Here is a 21,706-nt window from a genome sequence, read left to right on the forward strand (position 1 = left end):
ATGCTGTTTTTTTCAACAGGGCTGTGACTAAGATGGGAGAGATATGTCAGAACTGGGCAGAAGAGATAACAAAGAGAGCCAGAGGCAAAGAAAATGGTTAATACAATCCATTCTGGATTAGACAGTAGTAAATTAAGATGGAAAACACCTGTCATCACACCTGTTAATGTGTTTGTTTTGTAATGTGTGTGGCATCCTATCAGTCTTCTCAGAACAAAGTGGCGTTTCACTTTCAACACAGCAATTGGTGTTGAGAAAAGGGTAGCTATGGTAACCACGTTTCGATGGTCTGGTGTGTGAGAGAGGCTGTTATTTAAGCTGCTGTTATCTCCAAAGACAGGGTTAATTTAGCTGACACATGCACTGAAGCCCGATCCACACAGCGCTCATTCGCAGTCCAATCACTGTTCATTCTACACAATTTTCAATGGAACCAAATTAAGTCCCATCTCTGCCTTTCTTCCTTTGTGTTTAGAATTTTTCAGCTTGACTCTTTGATACATCTGGGTGCAAATCAAAATTAGGGACAGCCTGAGTTGCTGTAGGATTAAGTAGATTTACTTGCATTTTGTTGTGTTGAACTGCAGCAGAAGCATTGGTGTATAACTGATCTTTTTAAACTGACATTATTTTTATGACAGATTTATGGCTCATAAAAGATATATTGTGTTTAAACATTTTATTTTTTTTTATTTTCAATTTTTTGGAATTAACATAATTCTCAGTTGGGATTCTCATTTTTATTACTGCAGTACACCAATTTTTAGTATTATAGTAATTAGAATTTGAGCAGAAATAGTTTTTGTCGTCAATATAATGTCACATTGCAAATTTGTTTCTTTTTATTATTTTATTTAAAGTAAAAATTCCACCCTCAAACTGTAAAACATTCTGAGCATTAGCATTCCCCTTACAAAGAAGTACAGTGGAGACAGTGCAATGGTAAACTGGTGGTATTTTATGGTAGTAACATCATGGTATTTTGGTATATACCATGTTACTGTATGATTACTGTATTCATATGCATTGTATTGACAAGGTACTCAAAAGAAAAGCATACATTATTTTTTGTCAGTAATGTATAATCCACTGAGATCTAGCCAAGGTAATCCGATTTATATACATTAAAATAGTAAAACATTTTGAGCCTGGGCCCTGAGCTTAGCAATAGGAAGTTGTTGTCGTCATCATCATCATCATCATCATCATCATCACCAGACAAGTTGTATTTTAAAGGATGTTACATTTCTGCATTGTCCTGCTTGATATACAGTATGTATATTTTATGTTTCCCCTACATTTGCATAATCTATTTATATTGGATTAAGTATGTTTATATATGTCATTCTGTGAGCCATGTTGACTCTGTTCAAAACATCACTGCATTTACAAAGAACAAGAGGGTATCTGGCAACAACCAAGTATTCAAAATCCCACAAAATCAATTTAGTATCCAATTTTCTGCCTGAGTGCATTGCAGCATTGCTTGGGATTTCAGTATGCGGTGGGATTGCAGAGTAAAGATTTGGACGGAGCGCTATCTGTTCCTCATGTGTTTGTGGGATGCTTTGCCTTCCCACAATCTCTTTCCACTTATGCTAATATTTGATTATTGTTGTAGTCATATTTTTTTCCTCCTTGCCAAAGACAAAGTTTGTATTGCTTCAAGGGTGTTGTTACTGTATATCAGACTAACAGATGTGTCTGCTGTGTGGTCTGTTTCTCTGATATAGAGTCGGTGAAGGGCATTCCTCTGCCAGGCAGCATGAACGGCAGTGGCTCGGTGCCTTCCAGCACCAGCGGGCAGCAGCTGGCCTCTGCCATCCCCTCTCCCACTGCTGGAAAGACCTGGCGCAGCAAGTCCATGAACATGAAGCACAGTGCCACCTCGTCTATGCTGGCCACCAAGCCGCCCAGTCCAACCGCTTCCCCAACCCCTCCCTCATCGTCCGATCGCCTCCGTCCCCCAATCACAGACTCCTCCAAATCAGCCCCCGGCAACCAGCGCTCCATGTTGGAGAAATTCCGTCTCATCAACCCTCGATCCGCATCCAGAACCTCACCCTCAGTGGCCGAAATGGCTCTCCAGGAGGAGGACGATTTGTCAGAGTTTGGAGATGAGGGGACCTGCAGTCCCACACCACCCTGCGGGATCTCAAAACAGCAGGGGAAGACCCCCGCATCCTCCTTTGCACCCCCAAACAAGACCAACAACTGCAAGAACCACAACAATAAGTCCTTGCAACAACCCAAAGACAAAGAGGACAAGAACAAGACCAAGAGCAAAGCAAGCACACCACCCAAAGAGGAGCCAGTAATAGTTGAGCCCTCTAAGAAAGGCTCCAAGATTGGCAGCCTTATCCCCAAAGGAAGCAAAACATCCTGTATTTCTTTTTAGAAAGAAAGTGCAATCCCCGCCTCTAGCGGCATCCCCAAGCCTGGTCTGAAGGCTCCAACAGCAACTGCCAAGCCTGCAGCTAGCCAACCCAGTGTACCTGCAACTAGTGTACCTGCTACAGGTGGTGAGAAAACCAAACTTAGTAAAGGTGGTCAGTCTATATATATGCAGAGATCTTTGGGAGGATTGGAGAATCGGAAGACCAGTATGGTGTCATCAACAAGTACCTCAGCGCTTTCTGGATCCGCCACATCTGGGCTGGGTGGTGGAGGAGCTCTAGGAGGTAATGGGGCAGTACAACTTCCCCAGCAGCAACAACACAACCATCCCAACACGGCAACCGTCGCCCCCTTCATGTATCGGTGAGCAATTCCTAAACACAAATGCATTTTCTGATCTCTTGCTTTGCATATTGCGAATGATGGTTGTTGAAGTTGTGGTAGTAGCGTGATGATTACAGATCTGGATCTGTCATGTTCAGTCACAGAAAGTACATAAGATCCCACTTCTCCCTAGTAAAAAGGAATGTATTTAAAATACAGTTCAAATCTATTAGCATATTTATTGACGTATCGCTCGAGACTTACTGATATAAAAGTTATATTTAACTTTATTTGGAGTACTGCTTGTGCAAAATGCACATTTCTTAATATTAAGCCTAAAATGTGTTTTAATGTCACTATTGATGAGGACTGTATGATCTTTGAATAATATCGGTCTTTAAATGCAAGATATTTAAAGTGTACCTGAAGTATATTTGCAATAGTTCCACTTTAGCGCAATCTTTGGTTTAATCTTTAGTCTTTTAGTTTATATCTTTAGTTGGACTTCAGCACTACTTACGCACAGTTAAAGTGCATTAAGTACAAAATCAGTTGTTCCAATTTCGCAGACTTTAAGTATACCAGTTTAGTATGCTAAAAGTACAGTTACAGGGTATTTTTATTAAGTACATAAATATGTAAATGTATTTGTAGTACACTTAGCATGGAATAAATGTATTTCAAATATATTTTAGTACTTTTATTTTTCACTAGAGCTGTCACTTACATTTACCATTGCGCCCTAGCAAGATAATTAATGGCAGGTGGGCTTTCCTTGTGATCAGTGTACTTCGTCCCTTTGGATAAAATTATTTTAGAACGTTGTTGGACAGAACAGTTCATTTGGACAGAACTGGTCATTTTTCAGACTTACTATGTCCTCATCATAGACCCAGCTGACTTTTAGTCCTGGCAGGGCTACTGGGGTCCATATATCCAATGATGCTTAGAGACATAAAAGGGCAAGACTCAGACAAACAAGACAGATCTGGGTTCCTGGGATCTATTCTGGGATGTGAAATCATTATCATTATCCATGAGACAGCAGGACCATGTCTCTGTAATTACCCTCAATAGACAGGCAAAGATGAAACCCTCATCCCCAGGAGGTCCAGAATAATTACCTCATCTTTTACTTATTCTGCACACCACTAACAAGATAGATACTTTAAAGAATCTCTGATGCCAAATGTAACGGGTGTAACCAATTCGTAATCATTAATCATGAAGACACACCATAAACAATACAAAAAATAGAATTTCTTTTAATATAATATCTGCATGAAAGATCTACCAAAATCTGAATGTTTTAGAGGTGGCCTGGAGGGAACTGCACATGCTACGATATGTTGCACAGTGGTGTTTCTGTGCAGGCAACCCGGGTTTCAGTCATTTTCGAATCAATCATTTCTTTGCTCTGCTGTCAGTTTAAAGGCAGAACGAGAAATTTGGAGGATGTCTCGTTAAATCTGACTGTGGGGGGTGATGTTAACAGAATGGATCTCTTTTCAGTATAGACTGTCTAGACAAGAGTACTTTTTTGACCAGACGGAGAGAGACCCCACTTGCACACAGAGGCTGACAGAGCACCATAAAGCATTGTTAATTACAGGCAAATATATGTTGAACCAGCAATGTATCTATAGTTTATCAAACCATCTTCTAGATTCACAAACACACACCCACTGATCATCAGTCCCTTGCGCTGCCTATCCAATCGTGCAATTCTTTGTAAGAAAAAGCAGTGGGTAAATGTCTCATCTCGACAGTATTGTTAGCCCAAGTGGGAACCGCTGTGCCGTTTGCCAGACCGCCTCGTTTAAGGGGCGTGGCCTCCTTCAGTCCTCACCAAGAGATGGATGACATCACAAATGATGGCTAATGAGGGTGAATAGGTTAGAGTGGAGGAAGAGGAAGTGGGAACAGAAAAGAGAATATGTGATTGATGGGCATAGGACATTCATAACAGTTTGAGTCAGCTTATTAAAGAGACAAAGAGAGTGTTAATGGGCCTGTGATTGACAAAAACTGACATGAAAGACGAGAGAGTGTTGGAAACGATAATGAAAGGGTATTGTCCTTGAGCGATTGTGTATGTTCAGTAACAGGTTTAATCCTTTGCTTGAATAAAGAGCTTTCAAACTCAGTGACCCCTGTGTGTCATACCTGCACACACTGAACCTTAAGAGTTTAACAGTTCTTATAAAAACACACTCTTGCCACACGTTCATTGTTCACAGGAAGATGATGCCGTTTTCTTAAAGCTGTGTTTGGCATTCTTAGTGCCATCTCATAAGGATTATAACCTAAAGTCTTTATGGAATTTTAAAGTGGAGCCCTTATCACACTCCCCTCCACCACTGCAGATCTTCCTCTCGAGAGCTTTGCTTGACACTGTAAAACCCGCAGGGTTGCGACAGCACTTGACGGTGTGCGAGACGATACAATGCATTTTGAACAGGTCCACGTGGTTATCATGCTTTTAGAACTACACTTAGAGTCAAACTTTTAGGCATGCTTGGCAAGGGCAAGTGAGTTGAGGAAGTTGTATTACAAAACTCATCCTAATAGCTTCTCAATAAAATAAAATTATGTATATATATATATGTGAAACATCAATGTGAAAAATAGTTTTGTGGAAACCATTATGCTTTTTTTCAGGATTACTGTTATGAATAGTAAGTTCAAAATGACAGTGTTTATTTGAAATATATTTTTCATTACTAAACTACAATTTTGAAAATTTGATTTTACATTAAAGGGGTCATATGATGCTGCTAAAAAGAACATTATTTTGTGTATTTGGTGTAATGAAATGTGTTTATGCAGTTTAAAGTAAAAAAAAAACATTATTTTCCACATACTGTACCTTATTGGGTTACACTTTACTTGAAGGGGTGTGCATAAGACTGACATGACATTACAAACGAGGCATTTGTTGCATCCAGTGGGGACATAATTACTGATTATAATGACTTATACTGTCTTTTTACTTGTTGCGTTGCATCGCGCCGCGTAAACATAAAACTCTGTCTGCATTTGTGATCTGACAAACAAATGACAAACAACAAGTGCTACTCTACTGCCCAAAACTCGCATTTGAATCATCAGTGGCAACGAAAAACACAGCGGCCTACCGTGAGGGGAAGCCCCGGCTTAGCGTGTGCTGAGGCCGAGATAGAGTGAGCTGAGGCGGGCTGGACTCCGCTTTGTCCACGGTGAAAGTTGATGTATTCCCTCAGCGACCAGCACGGATCAGCTCTAGGCATGACGAAGCGGATATCTTCCTCTTTTGGAAGACCAAACAAAGTAGTTTCGCTTTCACAACGAATCACACAGCGTCTTCAAAACATGGCTGCAGCGTCAACAATACTACAGCAAGAATAAAAGTTACGCCTTCTTTCTTTGCATGAACATTTGGGCGGCGTTATGCAAACCTTCCCACATCGTGACGTAGACATGTGGGGGAGTGTTAGAACAAGCCGTTTTAGGTAGGCGTGGTTAACTCTTAACTTTTATAAAGAATATCTCTTTGGTTTTAAGACTTTAGTGTTTGCAACTTTACAGATCTTCTTTCTGCACCAAGAGCTTGTAACGCTCCAAAGAGAAAGGAAAAATTGAAATCGCATCATATGACCCCTTTAAGGTAATGGGCACAAATTTTTCACAGCGCACCGATTTATCAGATTATTCAGTACTTTTCTGCACTGAATAAAATGTAATATACATTAAGGCCACGTGTCCACCGAAGCGTATTTAGCAAGCTGAAAACACCAGGCGTTCTGCTGAAAACGCTTAGTTATGAGCGCTTGAGAGCACTTCTGAGGTGCAGCATTTTTTTTAGTTGAGATGCTTTGGCTGTTATGATACAGAATATCTGCTGAACTGTAACTATCTGATTTTGCAGATAGTTTATTTATGAATATAAAAATGTTGACACAATATAAAGAACTTGCTCTGGCCCTTGTTTTAAATGATTTTGTTCTGTTGTGCTTCTTGTTGTCATCTGTTGCTGTTGTACAATCGGGATGTGGTGGTTGGTCGGTGTGGAATTTGCCCTGCCCATCCTCCACTGTGATTGGACAGCTGACTAAGTGACAGTGATGAGCGCTGCGTTTTACCAAAAGTTAAATATTCTTCAACTTTCGGCGCTAATAAACCGCAAGAAACGCTCCATTCCCATTGAAAAAATATGCTAGCCTCTTTTTAAAAAAGTGCTTTGGTTGACACATGGCCTAAAATATAAATATTTTGAATGTCCACAGTTAATTCTAGGTTTTTCTTATCCTAGTATGTATACTGCTGCCTTAGGTACTGTATAAGGCAGTCTAATTTTGCATCTTACTTTTTGAGCCTTTATGTTGGGAGTGAAGATGCCTAAAAATGTTGTCTAGGTGGGCAGCTCACGTGGGTTTGGAAGAGAGCTTTTGTATTTGCCTCCACTGGCATGGAGAACAGTAGGTTGACCTCCCGTCCACTGCCTCTCCTCACATCAACACTCTCAGCTTCAGTGATGTTGCTTGAAAACTATATTACAAAGATTAAACAATGTGTCTGCTGCCAGTAAAATCTGTGTGTGTGTCATGAGTTGACCTTCTGTTGAATCCATCTGTTTTGTTTTTTGCAATTTCGTCACTTAATGAGTTCATTCACCTCACCAAGCCCTGAAGTTACCTGACAGTTTAACCCCTCTTCCTTTCTGCATCATTTGTTTATTTGCATTTGCAGGCAAGAGTTTGTGTGAATTATGTGTATGTGTGTGTGTTGTCACAGGTAATGCAGCATCTCAATGGCATGAGTGTGGAACACATGGTGAAACTAACAGTGTGACATGCCACTGAAATATTTGGCTGGTGAATTGTTTGTGTGTGACTGTGTGTGAGAGGGAATGTTTATCTGGGCGAGTGCAGGTGTCCTGGGATGGCTTTGTTGTAGGTGTGGTTGTTATGCATATACAATCAGAGTTTTCCCCAGTCTATTTCAGCTAAGTCTGAACAGAATTGTGTTTGAATGTGTTTGTCAGGTTTTTGTATATTTCTTGTATATTTTTGGGGGCCAGGTGTCCCCACAATGACAAACCTGTTGTCAAACCTAAAAAACCCTATAAGGAAAACAGCTAGATGAAGTCACTAATCTGTGATTTATTCCTTAGAGAGAAATCATAGGGTTAGATTATAGTTGTAGGGCCTACAGTTAGTCTATACTAAGCATTCCTTTTAAAATGATACTATTTTAATTTTAATAAATTATTATTATTATGATTATTATTAATATAAATATATGTAATAAACAATTTTATATAATAATAATAATAATAATAATATTTTATAATTTAAATTACTCGTGGCCATATGGTCCCAGGGTTATTAGTAGTGGCAGGTTATTATTAACTTGAACCTGACAATAAAACCACTGAAAAACAAACAAATAAACAAGTAAGTAAATAAATAAATAAAATTAAATATTTAAAAATAACAACTAATTTTATTTCAGCTATATATATATTTTTTCATTTTTTCTTAGTTTAAATCGAAGTGCTAAAATAAAACTAAACCTAAAACTAAATCAACTGAAAACTAAAACTTAATAAAAATTATAAAATTATAATTATATTTAAAAACAAATAAATAAATACTAATAAAATTACAAAAACTAAAAGAACTCAAATTAAAATGGAAACAGAAAATATAAAAATGAAATCTAATTGAAATATATCAAAAACTATAATAGTATATCAATGTTACTAAAATGAAAAGTGCATACCGTATTGACCCGAATATAAGACGACCCTGATTATAAGACCCAGATGTACCTTTTGGAAAAAGGCTTTTTAAAAACAAAATCTTGTTTTTTCTTAGTTTAACACATTTTGTCTTCAATTATTTTCATATTGCATATTTTTCCTATTTTAATTTTTGTTTTGAAAGTATGGTAAAAACTGGTCAAATGTACCAACAATCACATTTAAAAAATATACACTTTTTGATATACCATAAAAAAACTAAAAAAAACATGAATAAGGACATTTAGGCTATTCATCTAATAGTAGCCTACCAAAATCTTATTAACAGTAGAAGTTAAATCTTACTGTAGTCTTCAAAACTGGGTACTGTCTTACGTTTTAAAATCACAAAGGGAGTTTGGTCCCATCAGTCACGACTCATGCAGCTGTAAGGTTTTCTTTTTCCTTTGTTTTTACTCGCGATCTTTACAGCACACATTACATTACGTATTTCATGGCACACTCGTTTTTTGCGTATTTGGCGCCACCTATTGTTGTGGGTGTATTATTGACATGTCAAAGTCTAGACCCTGAATATAAGACGACTGCATTTTTTCAGATGTATTTCCAAGAAAAAAACATTGTCTTATATTCGGGTCAATACGGTAAATTCTTTTTAAAAAATTTTTTAAGGTTGCTTCCTTTTAAAATAAGTGACACTTGGATTGATCTAATGCAAAATTCATGTTGACTGTATGATAGTATTAAAAAATCTACTCTATGTGAAATCCTAATAATTCATATGTAATTTTTCCTTTTGCTTCACTCAGGACGTATTCAGAGAACGACTGCACTACTGTGGTCCCCCTTGAACCGTGTCTCAGTCCCTCAAAAGACCTGGTCTACAGCAAGACCGCCAAACAGTGCCTGGAGGAGATCTCAGGTACAGTAGGACGAGTACTGCCACATGTGCACATGCATACCTACACACAGTCAGACATATGAGAGCGACAGAAGCCTAACACATACAAACACACACACACACACACACACACACACAGAGAAGCTGAAACACAGGCACAGATTCTCTCTGCAGGCCGCTAGTTCCATGTTGCTATCGCAGCAAGAAAAGGTCAGATATGACAGGTGGACAAAGGCCGGCCTTGTTTGGGAGGCCAGGCTGCAGAATGTGTTGTTTATTTGTGCATGTGTGTATTTCTCTGTGTGTGGGACTGTGATGTGACAGCTGATAGCTGAAGATAGGTGCCTGGGGCTCAGGCGCTGCTCGCACACTTCTCTTAATAACCAGTCGGCAAGCAACTGTAAGAAATAAATGCAAATTGTGCCCAAATGCTGCATTTACCTGCGCTACAGTTTCTGGAATTGTAGGGTGCATTATGACATGCGTTCCTAGTTGTTCATTTCCTGTGTGCATATTTATCAGCACAGCCACTGTCGTTATATCCCTCTGCAAATGCTTTTGGTTTATTTCATTAATTCTGTAGGTGATGAGATTTAATCGGTTTGGGATCTGATCATTTTGTGTGTATCTCTGAGGTTCCCTGTTGTTACTTTAATGCATTTTGTTTGTAATTAACAATCTAAAAAAGCTCAAAACAAACTCGACTGCAAAATCATTCCTCAAATTCTTTAATGAGATATAAATTAGTGCTCCAGCTTGCACAAAAATGCCTGGAATGTCAAATTAAAGTGAATAAACTGCAGACGCGAACACATAAGCACAAAGCGGTCAGTGTTTGCACCTCAATGAGAATGCAGCCCTGCTGTGGTCATTTTGAAGATGAGGGACATTGTTGTTTGCAAGTGGATCTAGAAGCAGCAATAGCATTCTGACTCATGGTCAGACATTTGTTTTATGTGTTGCACTGCTTTTGGAGAGTTTTGGGACAGTTTACAGCTGATGAGAGTTAGGAAAGCATAAAATTGTTATTGTACCCTGAGCTGTTGAAAACAAATGAAGAAATTCATTGATTCATCAGAGATTGTTAGTCTGTCTGAGTTTTATTAACAATTAATACAGATTAAGCTGTTGCATGTTAGATATAAGCATTTAAAATTTCCAGATTGATATGCATAGAAAGTATTGATTGTCCCATAGAAGTAAAAATTACAATTGAAATATTGCTTTATTACCTTAATAGTTTCACCTGTTGTAGACAGCGGTGGGATTAAATGGAAATCTCTGATTTTTCAGATCCAACAACTGCCTTAATTTGTGTTTTAATTTTAGAAGAAACATCTGAGATGATCCTTATTTTAAACAGAAAATATTTCTTTCCTGTGAAATTGGAACATCAGAGAAAAGGCATTTTTCATCTTAGGAAGCATGTCTGCAGGCTTTTCTCTACATCTGTTCATGTTTGAAATGCCGTGGTTTGGCCAGTGATGCGGTCAGGAAAACCCTCACATCTACTACTTATAGATGTTAACCTCAGAACTCACTTCCTGTTGATGTGCACTGTGGGTTCTGCCTGGTTGTAAAATATGCTACACTCGATGCAAGTACAAAAGCAAAATCTCTGCATGCACCTGTTCTGTTTTTAGATGGCTGATTGGTTGGTGGTGTTGCTGAAGTTTATGGCAAAAAAAAAAGATAATTATGACATGTATTTGCTGAATTCTCTAGAGTCTGGTTAGGGTAATCTTCTGTGTTGTAACCTATTAGTTCAGTGCTGAGAAAAAGACTGGTTAATTCTGAAATATTAGGCAAGCAATTTGTTAATAGCTTGTCGGGACAGTGAATGAAAAAAAAACATTTAAAAATGAATGAATTATGAAATGTTATATAATATAATATAATATCTGTGCCTGTTTTTTAACGCAATATAATAATTTTATATAATGTTTATTACAATATTTATTTAAAAGTATTATATTATATTATATTATATTATACTATATTATTATATTTCCAGATAGTTAAGCTGTGTGCTGCAGCATTTACAAATGGATCATCTAAACAACCTTCTTCAGTATAAAGAAAGTCTAAGTGATCACAGTGTTACAAGCTAGTTTCGTTTTATGTTATTCACACAACACACACACACACACACACACACACACGCGTTTTGCTGCAAAGGTGTGTGCTAAATCGGTAGCCAACAGCAACAGGAAAATAGCCATCATTGCTGCAAAGAGAAACAGAGAGAAGAAAGAGGGAGATGGATAAAGAGAATGAAGCAGCTCACAGCATGTTAAAAGGAGCAGGCGGACCCTGAGCTTGCGTCTGAGAGTGCACACACACACACACTCAGTCTCTCCTGCTGTCCCTTGGAGCGAACCACATGCACTCGCTCCAGCCGGTAATTAATAGACAGAGTGTGTGAAGAGTCTTCGCTCGCTGAAAGAGAAACAGGAAGAGGGGGAGATGCCGTGAAGGACGTGTATCACAATTTCACCGTAATCTGGTGCAGATCTGCTTCCTACGAGCCTCCGTGCTGCATTGAAGGAAAGACGTGAGAGAAGAGAAAGAGAGGAGGAAGACAGGAGGAGTACGCTCTTAGTGCATGCACCTGGATGCTGGTTGTTGGCTGCAGCGAGCGAGCGTGCGTGTGGGCAGGATGATATTTGAAGCTCCCTGATGCAAGGGGCAGCTTTGCGACTGAGCGTGTGTGCCAGCAGCCACCTGAGGCTCGCAGATCATGTGAGGAGGAACTAACTTCAACATAAGGAAGAAAAAGTGTAAAGAACGTGTGAAAATATGAAGCGAGGAGCCGAGTTTTCTGTGTTCCAGGGCGGCAGCCCGCCTCGCAAGTCATCGCAGCCTCTCTCAGACAACTTAAACCTCCGCAAGCAACGTTCACTCGGCAATCTCGTGCTGCTTAGCGATGGGGAGCAGAGGGTTTATGCCTTTGAGCTGGATGCACCTTGCCCACCTTCGACATCCTCCGGGACATCGTCTTCGTCGCCCTCACCCCAACATGGCCGAGGTAGCGCCCGAAGACATCCGGACAGCAGCACCCGAGCTCGCTCACTCTCGCTGTCCCTCACCAAGGTGCTTTCCCAATCCGAACACTCCCTTATTCCTGTGCCCTGGGGTCGTAAGTCCAGCCGGATGGCTCCTGCGCTTCAGCACCAGCGGCCCGAGATGGTGGAGAAAGCGGGCAGCTGTCGTATATCGGATGAGGACCCCCAGGCAGGTCCGGCGAGCACCGGAGGAGACTGGGAGCTTGAGAGTGCCAGGGAGGAGAAGGCACAGCTGGATAAAGAGGTTATACTCACTATGTTGGGAGACCTGGAGCAGGTTTTGAACCCACAGACACGTCGTAAGTGCAATGCCGAGTCACTCAAACACATCAGTAACATACTTTAAGAGTCTTTAATTGTGCATTGCTGTTGTAATGGTCAGTTTTATCCTTGAACTCTGGGTCGAGTGTGTGTGTAACTGCATTAGAAACTGTTCTGGGAGGTGTCTGGGTGAATTATGGTTCTCTGATTGTGCTATAGGAGAACATTTAGAAGCCAGATTCACCTGCCGGCTACTGAAGTGCTGCCATGCTGTCTGCTGCTCTGATCAATAGCTCTATTTACCCTTCCGTCAGTGTGATCCATGCTTTTATTCCTAGTCCATCTAGTGTTAAACGTCAACCACGGGGCTGTTTGTTCACGAGCCCAACACCTCATCTTATTGAAGTAATTCAGTTCCCTGTAGTTCAGGCTTATAGCAGCATTCTTTCGCACAGCTTTTGAGTTGACTAAGGCAATGCTTTAAAGGCTATTTCATATTCGTTTTAGTGGTCAATTAAAATTTTTGCTAACAATTTAACTTTTGCTATATTTAAATGAATAGTTCAACAAAAAATGTACATTGTCTAAAAATCACGTCGTTCCAAACCTTTGTGCATTTCTTCTTCTGTGAAACACAAATGAAGATGTTTTGAAACAAATTCAGGCAAAACAGTGAAAGCCAGTAGGGTCTGATGTTGTTTGGACCCCAGCATTCTTCAAAATATTCTCAGAAAAGAGAAATACATAAAAATTTTGAAAGACTCAAGGGTGAATATTTGAACATTCAGTTTTGGCTAAACTCTCAGTTTTGGGTAATCTCTATAAAGTTAGAGGTTTGTTCAAATCTCTATGTTTACGAAACTCATTGTAATGTAAAGGGATGTATATCATTATGCACAGTATTTGCTATGGAGATGAATCATGCAGCTTTTTTAGGGAAAATGTGCTATTACGCAACCTGACTAATGATTTTAGCCTTACATATGACAAAAAGACAAAAAAAAAGTCATAGTGACCACAATATCACTAGCGAATAACGAAAAGCAACCATTTGGAACACCTTAACACCCACTCATAACGCATTAGCAACTGTATAGCAACACCCAAATTTGTACAACATTTTTTCTCTAAAGTCAACTTTTAATATTAGTCAAGGTTTATTGGGCCAAAATTAGTCATTGTTTACTTTTACATGACCATTTTCCAACCTCCCTCTGACACTGAATTAAGCAGGTTTTTGCTACTGTACCTTTAACGCTATATGTAAATGGATAAGCTCTTTGCTATGAGGGCGCACAACCCTGCTGTATCACACATTTGCATCTCCATTTGAAATGAGTGATACAGTACAACACAGCTCTGAATTATGCAAAAAACAAACCTCACAATGCATTCGATTCCGGTTTGAAGCTGTAGACTCTGAGGTTAGCTGTCACACTGCCACAATGAGGTTAAATCAGTGCAAACTCTCAGCTACCATCTGATCAGACAGAGCCAGCGGTGTGTCCTCACGCCCTCCTTTGCTGCTGACAGGCTCAAGTGGTGCTTGCAGAAATGTGTCTGCTCACCCAGAGGCCAACAAGTGCACATTATGCCACCCAGAGTCCTCTTGATCATCAAATATCTGAGTCAAAAGCTCTTGTATGGTTTGTTCGTATCCAGCATTCACATGCAATGAGAATAGCCATGCACCTGCTATGTGTGTGTGGGTTTGAAATGGCCCTGTAGCTCTATATGTGAGATGCAGGGGAGAGAAATTACTTTATTTGCCTTACACAGTTTGGCTGAATGTTCCATTACAATCCCATTAAACAAATCCTTCTGGGTAAAAGAGAGCCTGATACATTCACAGTGATTCAATATGTGTTTGTTTGTGCTCCAGGGTCATGCCTTTCTGTGCTGTAGGGATCAGGATGGTCAACTAGTTAAATTAGTGAGGTTGAGTGTTTTTTTTTCATTAGGTTGACATTTTAGCTTTAATATTTGATGGATTGTGCTTTAAAAGGGATGGATTTTGAGAATAAGAATTTCAGCATGGTAGCTGAAAGTGTCATTTTAGAGACTGATTTTACTTGGCTAAAGCCATTCTCTTTACTTCACCACTACATTCATATTTTGTAATAAATCAAATCATCTGCTGTGAGGAATATGATTTTGTACTAAGTGCTCTATGTATAGTACCTATAAAAACAGACATCTTACACTGCATTAGACCATGAACTTTGCTTTTTTAGATTGAAGTTTAGCAATTTAAAAGTGTTTTGATTATAATAATGCACCCAGTGCAAATGTTTCTGAAATAAATATAAAACAGCTTCAAGACCAACTTTTTTTTATTTCATTTTAGCCTAGGATTGGTGGTTAGTCATGACGCTCTTGCACTTGGTTGTGCTCTTCATCAATCTTCTACCCTCTCAGATGGATCTTCCACTCAGATGGCTTGAGTCAGGCTCACTTGCATGATTGCTTCTGTTTGTCAGTTTGTCTTCCAAAAAACAGACTGATTTGACTGTTTATCTGTATATAGGAGAGTGTCCAGTTCTTTCAGCAGCAGCACAGATGTGCTAACACACAATATGGGGTGGCGTTTACTTACACAAGAGAAAAATAAGCTTTGACCTTGAGGTGTTTGACAAGTGAGAAGTGCTGTTGGAAACGGTTGTGGGTGTAAATCTTAATGCAATTCATCATGGTTCACATGGGAATCACCTTTTATATTTCTTATTTATATATTTTTTTCACTTTTGCTAAAGAATTCTAAAATGTTTTAAGGTCACATTTAAAATAAATTGTTAATTTGTAAAAATTAACGTGTGTTGTGAAAGTAATTATGATCAGTTTTGATGTACTGTAACGCTACAGTACATCAAATGCCCACATACTGTAGGACAGTTTCACTGCAACATAATCATACAAGCAACACACTAAAGATCAGTGCACATATATACTGTTTTTTTCTGTTTTTTAATTAGTGTTTTAGATCATATGCAATTGGCATTGTATTTTACAGTCAGGAGGTGTGCATTAGTGCCAGACGGGATTGGATCAAAGAAGCAGGTCTCTGATGGGATGCGGGAGCCCTGCAGACCTGCTGTTAGACCTCCCACTGCCATCATCAGCCTGTATGAGTGTCTCTATGAGTGTCTTTGTTCAATGAGTTTAATGCAGTGGAAAAGAATCACTTAACTGAACCTCTGCAGATCCAGAGTCTGTGTTCTAGTGGTGTTGAATTCATGAACAACTCTTTCAAGTGAACAAATCATATTCAAATCAAGATTCTTGACTTTGATGTCTTTTTCTGGCTTCGTAAGGGTGTTTTTGCAATTTATTATTAGTTAATTTACTTATTATATTTATTTATTTTATTAAATAATAGAGAATGGAGAAAAAAAGATAGATATACTTAGTTGTCATTTGTGGGGAAACAGCATTAAAACAGCATTTCTGGAGTCTACTTTGTATCTCAAAGTAGATTTTTAAATGAATCAGTTGAGCGAATGACTCAATGACTCATTAGTCACTAACAATAATGCTGTAACCTGCAGAAAAGATTCACTAAATGAATCTTTAATGGGGGAACAGATCCAAATAATTTATATCACTGACAGGAATCCACTTTTGTTCAGAAAACGAGTATTAAAATCTGTGCAGTAAAATGACTGTTTAAGTCTGTTTAAATTTGACATATTTCTGCTTTATAAGCAAATCGTGCTCCAGCCAAACTTTGAGCCATGCTTAGGGGTTAAGAAGTGGTGTCATAGCACACGGATTACCCCATGCTTCGCGGAAAAGTGATGACCGTGAAATCTGTCCCTTTATCCCATCAGCTGCACAGCAAGCTGTAACTTCAGCATCTGAGTTGACATGCAAGAGCAGACAGCCTCCGCTCACTAACCGCTGGCTGCAGCATGTTTGACTGGTTCATATGCCGAGTCCGTTCTGCCTTCCAGGCTATTTACTAGCAATCGACTTGGCGCCTGTAACGGGGTCAGTAACCAAAGTTTTCTTCTTTCTATCCATCAGGGGAGGATCCAGAAACTAGACGGATGCGTACAGTGAAGAACATCGCCGACCTGAGACAGAATCTTGAAGAAACCATGTCTAGTTTACGCGGGACGCAGATTAGCCACAGGTGAGTGTTTGGTCATTGAGGAAAAATAGTGCAAAGACAGATTTCCAGGCTAGTTAATGCTGGTTTAGCTCTAATTTAGCTGATGGACAGAAAAATGTAGATGGTGAAGCTAATGAATGAGCATAATCTTACTTATAAAGCTTTTTGCAAAAAGTTGTCGCAGTGTGTTCTGGGATTGCCTTAACCACAAAGATATATATATATAGCAGTTGAGTAAGACATCATGAAAAGAAAGTTCATTAGCTCCAAAACAGTGACAGCTGCACTTTCCAAAAATTGGGTCTCTTTTGCCAATTTAATTTCTTTAAAGACAGAGCTCAGTTTGGCACTCAAAAACAATGCAAACCCTTGCTGTGCCAACATCTTTGCTAACAAAGATGCTCACCAATCTCATTGTGAAATGAAAAATTTTTGTCGAGATAATCATTTATTAAAACCCCAATTCCCAAACACCCAAAATTCCTGCAGAAAATACATAAGCGTAACCACATTCGTCCAGCCTATTTCAGCCCCTCTCTTTATCTCACTCACAATGTGAACGTAATTTCACAGGAAAGTGGTTCAGAGGCAGTGCACTGACATGACAGATGGTATTGGCCCTAACTCTCTCTCTTTCCCTCACTGGGAGCATCTTCTTTGGAAATCAATGCTTGGCTTTTTTTTTCATAGCACATTGCTTCTCAAAGGAGCCAAAAAGGTGTTAGACACTTCCTCACACTCCCTCGCCAGTAAAGCTAACCAGTAAAGAGCCCATGAATCAAAAAAACTCTTGGAGTTCATAATGGTCAGATATATATTGTTGACACACGGCTGTCAGGCTGTGCTCGCAATGAATGAATATAAGGAAAAGCTATTCTTCACTGTGACAAGCTAAACAGAGTAATTCAGTAGAATATGTTTTATAACATATGACAGATGGAAAGAAGATAGTGATCCAGCCAGGACTCTTTTAATTGTACGGAAGAGCTCCATTTTTCACCTTTGTGACACTGTTTGGTTGTCAGGAAGTTAAAGTGTGGTTTCCTGAGGCATTGGCCCACTATGTGGATTTAGGGCTGTAGTACTCGAGTCCGGTCTCGGACTTGTCTCGGACTCGTTGGTGTTTGCACTCGGACTTGTCTCGGACTTGGTCATTGGACTCGCCAAATGTTCTCGTTGGTCTCGACCGAGTCCAGCAATATGCTTTTTTTCTCCTTCAAAACAAAACCACATTTGCATGTCGCACCTGAAAACGCGTGGAAAACGCTAAGCGACTATGACCTGCGCTCTCTATGAAGACGCGGAAGTTTCAGCAAAGTATAAATGGATTTGCAGCACTAAAAATCCCTTGCAGTAGCTCTGCTACTAAATTTATTTTAAAAAATGGCTATCCTTGTACAGCTATGATCAGCTGTTTCTCCGTCTTGGCTTAGCTTTCAATTTTGTTACGGGAAAGGATGAAGCTGATTGGTTGATTCTTGTCACATGACCCGCGGTGCGCTTGCTGTGTTTTGAAAAGTTTAGATGTTTCTAATTTAATTTTCTACCTGTTAGATTGTGTTTTATTAACGTCTACACCTACTTCCTTCTACAGCATTTATTAATATTAGCTAACTTTAATTTCAGCATTCACTAATGCATTATTCAAATGACAAGTTGTGTTTGTTAACATAAATGCACTGTGAACTAACGTGAACAAACAATGAATGAACAACTGTATTTTTATTAAATAAAGTTAACAAAGACAAAAATAAATAGTGTAATAAATATATTGTTAATTGTTTGTTCATGTTAGTTAATACATTAACTAATGTTAACAAATGACACCTTATTGTAAAGTGTTACCGACTCTTTTTATGAGATTAGAAATAGGGCTGAAAGATGAATCGTATTTTCATTGTCATTGCAGTATGAACATGTTATTTAGCAATGGGCACCGAAACGTGCTATGAAATAGCAGAGTTGGTGGATTTAGGCGCCAGAGTGCAGAATTCAGCACTCAACAAAACTCTGGCGTTTCAGCGATGACTATACCTTTGATTGGCCATTGCATTAATAAACTCAATGGAATCGTATGTTATTGGTTGTAATGCTCACCGCTGTAAAAACAAAAAAAATAGATTTAGTTTTATTTGTTGGCCCTCATATGCAGAGTTAATTATTTATTTATTTATCACAAGTAATCATCATTGCAAAAAATAAAAAATAAAATCTGTTATCACACATAGCAGAATTTCCTCATATCATGCAGGACTATTAGAAAGGCAAAATCAATGCACATCAGTGGATATGTCTGCTATAATAGGATAGGTGTGTTATGTTGGAGCTAAACTCTGCAGGGCATTGGCCCTCCAAGATCTAGTTAGGAGACCCCAGTCCTACAGAGTTGTTACTTTGCACATGCTTTTTGATCATTACAAATAATAATGTAAAATGATTTTCTTAGAATAAGAGATATGCTGTCTCTCGCATCACATACATTATCAATAGTTAAGTATGTGGTCTTGAAGAGGATCCTTTTTTTTCCTCTCATTTGGACTCGGTCTTGACTTGGACTCGAAACTTTTGGACTTGAACTTGACTTGGACTCGAACCTCTTTGGACTCGGTCTTGACTCGGTCTCGACTAGTCCTGGTCTTGGACTTGTTTTGGACTCGACAAAGCTGGACTTGACTACAGCTCTATGTGGATTCCATCATACATACGGTGGAGTCTCGCAGGAGCTTTTCAAACTGACTTCCATTCATCTCCAAACATACCATATGGTATATATTCTGAAAGAGTATAGAATGTAAGTGTTCTTTCAGAAGCTTCTTTGCACACCTATTCACCGCGGTGTTGGGAACGACACAAAGCTCTATTGAGCTGAGCCTGTGTTCATGTTTTGAAGATTCTTTGAGCTGAAATATTATATTGATTGATGATATAGACAAAAAATCCTTCTTCAAGGTCAAGACAGCGTCTCGAAGAAAATAAAAATCCCTCTAGACTTAAAGTCAAGAATCTCAAGAGGATTTATCAAATGTTGACTTATAAAAACAATGTAGTTACTATATAGGCAACTTACGTTTGTGTTAATTTTTTCAGCCTTTTTTAAAATTTTGTCTTAGTCTTAGGGCCAGATTTACTGAACAGGGCAAATTAGCATTAGAGCGCAATTCCATAAAAGTGCCGGTGGGAGGGGACAATTCTGCAGGTGATTTACTGACAATGTGCACATTTAAGAACACAGACACAACATCTCATTTCCATAATGAGCAGCACAATCTACCAAGAGCAGCGCAAATTACCGCCTGCTTTAAGACATGCTTTTTTGGGGGCATTAAATAATGCCGCAAATACCAGTCAATTGGCGAGCGCAAATCTTAGTAAATATTAAGTTCAATACTCTCCTCCCATAAATTTACCGATCGAAAGGGAAACTCCTACAAATGCATATTAAATAAGGTGAGTCACAAAAATAACTGTGTTAATTGGTAAGCATACATGACATAATCTCAAAATGTTGGCATATTTTTCAATCTAGAGCTTGTTTAATGTCTCATTGTATGTACTGTAAATGTCAATCAAGATTCCAAGCCATCATAAGCCATGATTGATTAATATGTAACTGATCAGCACCTCTCTATCTAGTAAAATCCCATAGGATCCCATTCATCTAATGGAATGTTGAAATGAAATAACCTCCAGCTCTTTTCCCACCGGTGGCTTCTGTAATTGTGTTCCCGTTTCATCAGGCCATTTGATTTCTGGCCATCCGTTCAAGGGATAGCAGAGGAGGGTGGCACATTCAGAAAAATGCTGCAGTCTTACCCTTTCCCAATAGCACTAGCATGTTGCTAAGAGACGGGGGTTGTCGAGAAGGCGAGACATCAGGAATATATATAGTGGAACTGTCAGCTGTCATGAGGAGTGACATCAGAGAGGGAGATAATCGCTGGTGACTGGGCCAGAGGGAGGTTCGGCAGATCAATAGATTAGACAGAGCAACCTGCCCAAATCTACTGCATCCAGTGACGTTAACTAACTCCAGATTCATGATTTATGTTCTTAGCAAGCCATAAACCTCAGCTCATACACTTCTTGTTGACTTTGATTTGTAGACAAAAAGGAAAGTCATTGTTTCTTAGTTGGTCTGGGTTCTTTGTTCAACACTCTTGGGAGTAGTACATAATACCATACTGCATGGATGCTCGCATTACACAGTTCCGGAGCCACTTTTAGAAAATGCTGGGTGACCAGATGGCTTTAAACCTGACCAAATTTTTGCATCTAAATAAAATTCCCACAGATTGAAGTTTAAAAATGCTGTAAAAGGCATTCAAATTTATTAACATTGGTTATTAGGTGTGATGAACTAACAATGAACAGTGTTTTCACAGCATTTATTTTAAAATATGTTGAATTGTATGAATCAATTGTATGTTAATTTATAGTATTTATTAATATTTTTAATTAGCATTTATTTTCATATTTTCAATTTTTATTTTAACTTTAATTTTAGTGATTTAATGTGCTTTGTGCATTTGTATTAGTTTGTTTTTTTATTATTTTTTGTTTTAGCATTTTTATTTTAACTTTATTTAACTTTTATTTAAAATGTATTGCAGTTGATTGTCAAAGCAACATTTCTCTTTTTTTTATTTCATCTAATATTTATATTATTCTATTCCATATTAATTTTACTTACTGAAATAATGTCAGTAATCATTTTTAATTACTTCAATAAAAGATAATAGTTTTAATACAGATTTTTAATTTTGGCTAACTAACAACACTGTTATAAATTAACATTCGCTGATGTATTGAACGAACAGTTATATATACTGTGTTTATATATATATATATATATATATATATATATATATATTTTTTTTTTTTATATATTTTGGCCTAGATTAATA

At 38.5% G+C, this 21,706-nt stretch overlaps 1 protein-coding gene across 1 annotated transcript in view; it reads left to right on the top strand.

Moving 5' to 3' along the window:
* The window catches only part of nav3 (neuron navigator 3), a 176,939-nt gene that overhangs the window by 86,745 nt on the left and 68,488 nt on the right, over positions 1–21,706 (top strand). The window contains 3 exon segments of the mRNA XM_016279507.1: positions 1,734–2,760; positions 9,274–9,386; positions 16,715–16,823. Of these exon segments, the coding sequence (XP_016134993.1) occupies positions 1,734–2,760; positions 9,274–9,386; positions 16,715–16,823 (1,249 nt within the window).

Source organism: Sinocyclocheilus grahami, unplaced genomic scaffold (assembly GCF_001515645.1).
Source record: "Sinocyclocheilus grahami isolate Dianchi unplaced genomic scaffold, SAMN03320097.WGS_v1.1 scaffold8.1, whole genome shotgun sequence".
Lineage (NCBI taxonomy): Eukaryota > Metazoa > Chordata > Actinopteri > Cypriniformes > Cyprinidae > Sinocyclocheilus > Sinocyclocheilus grahami.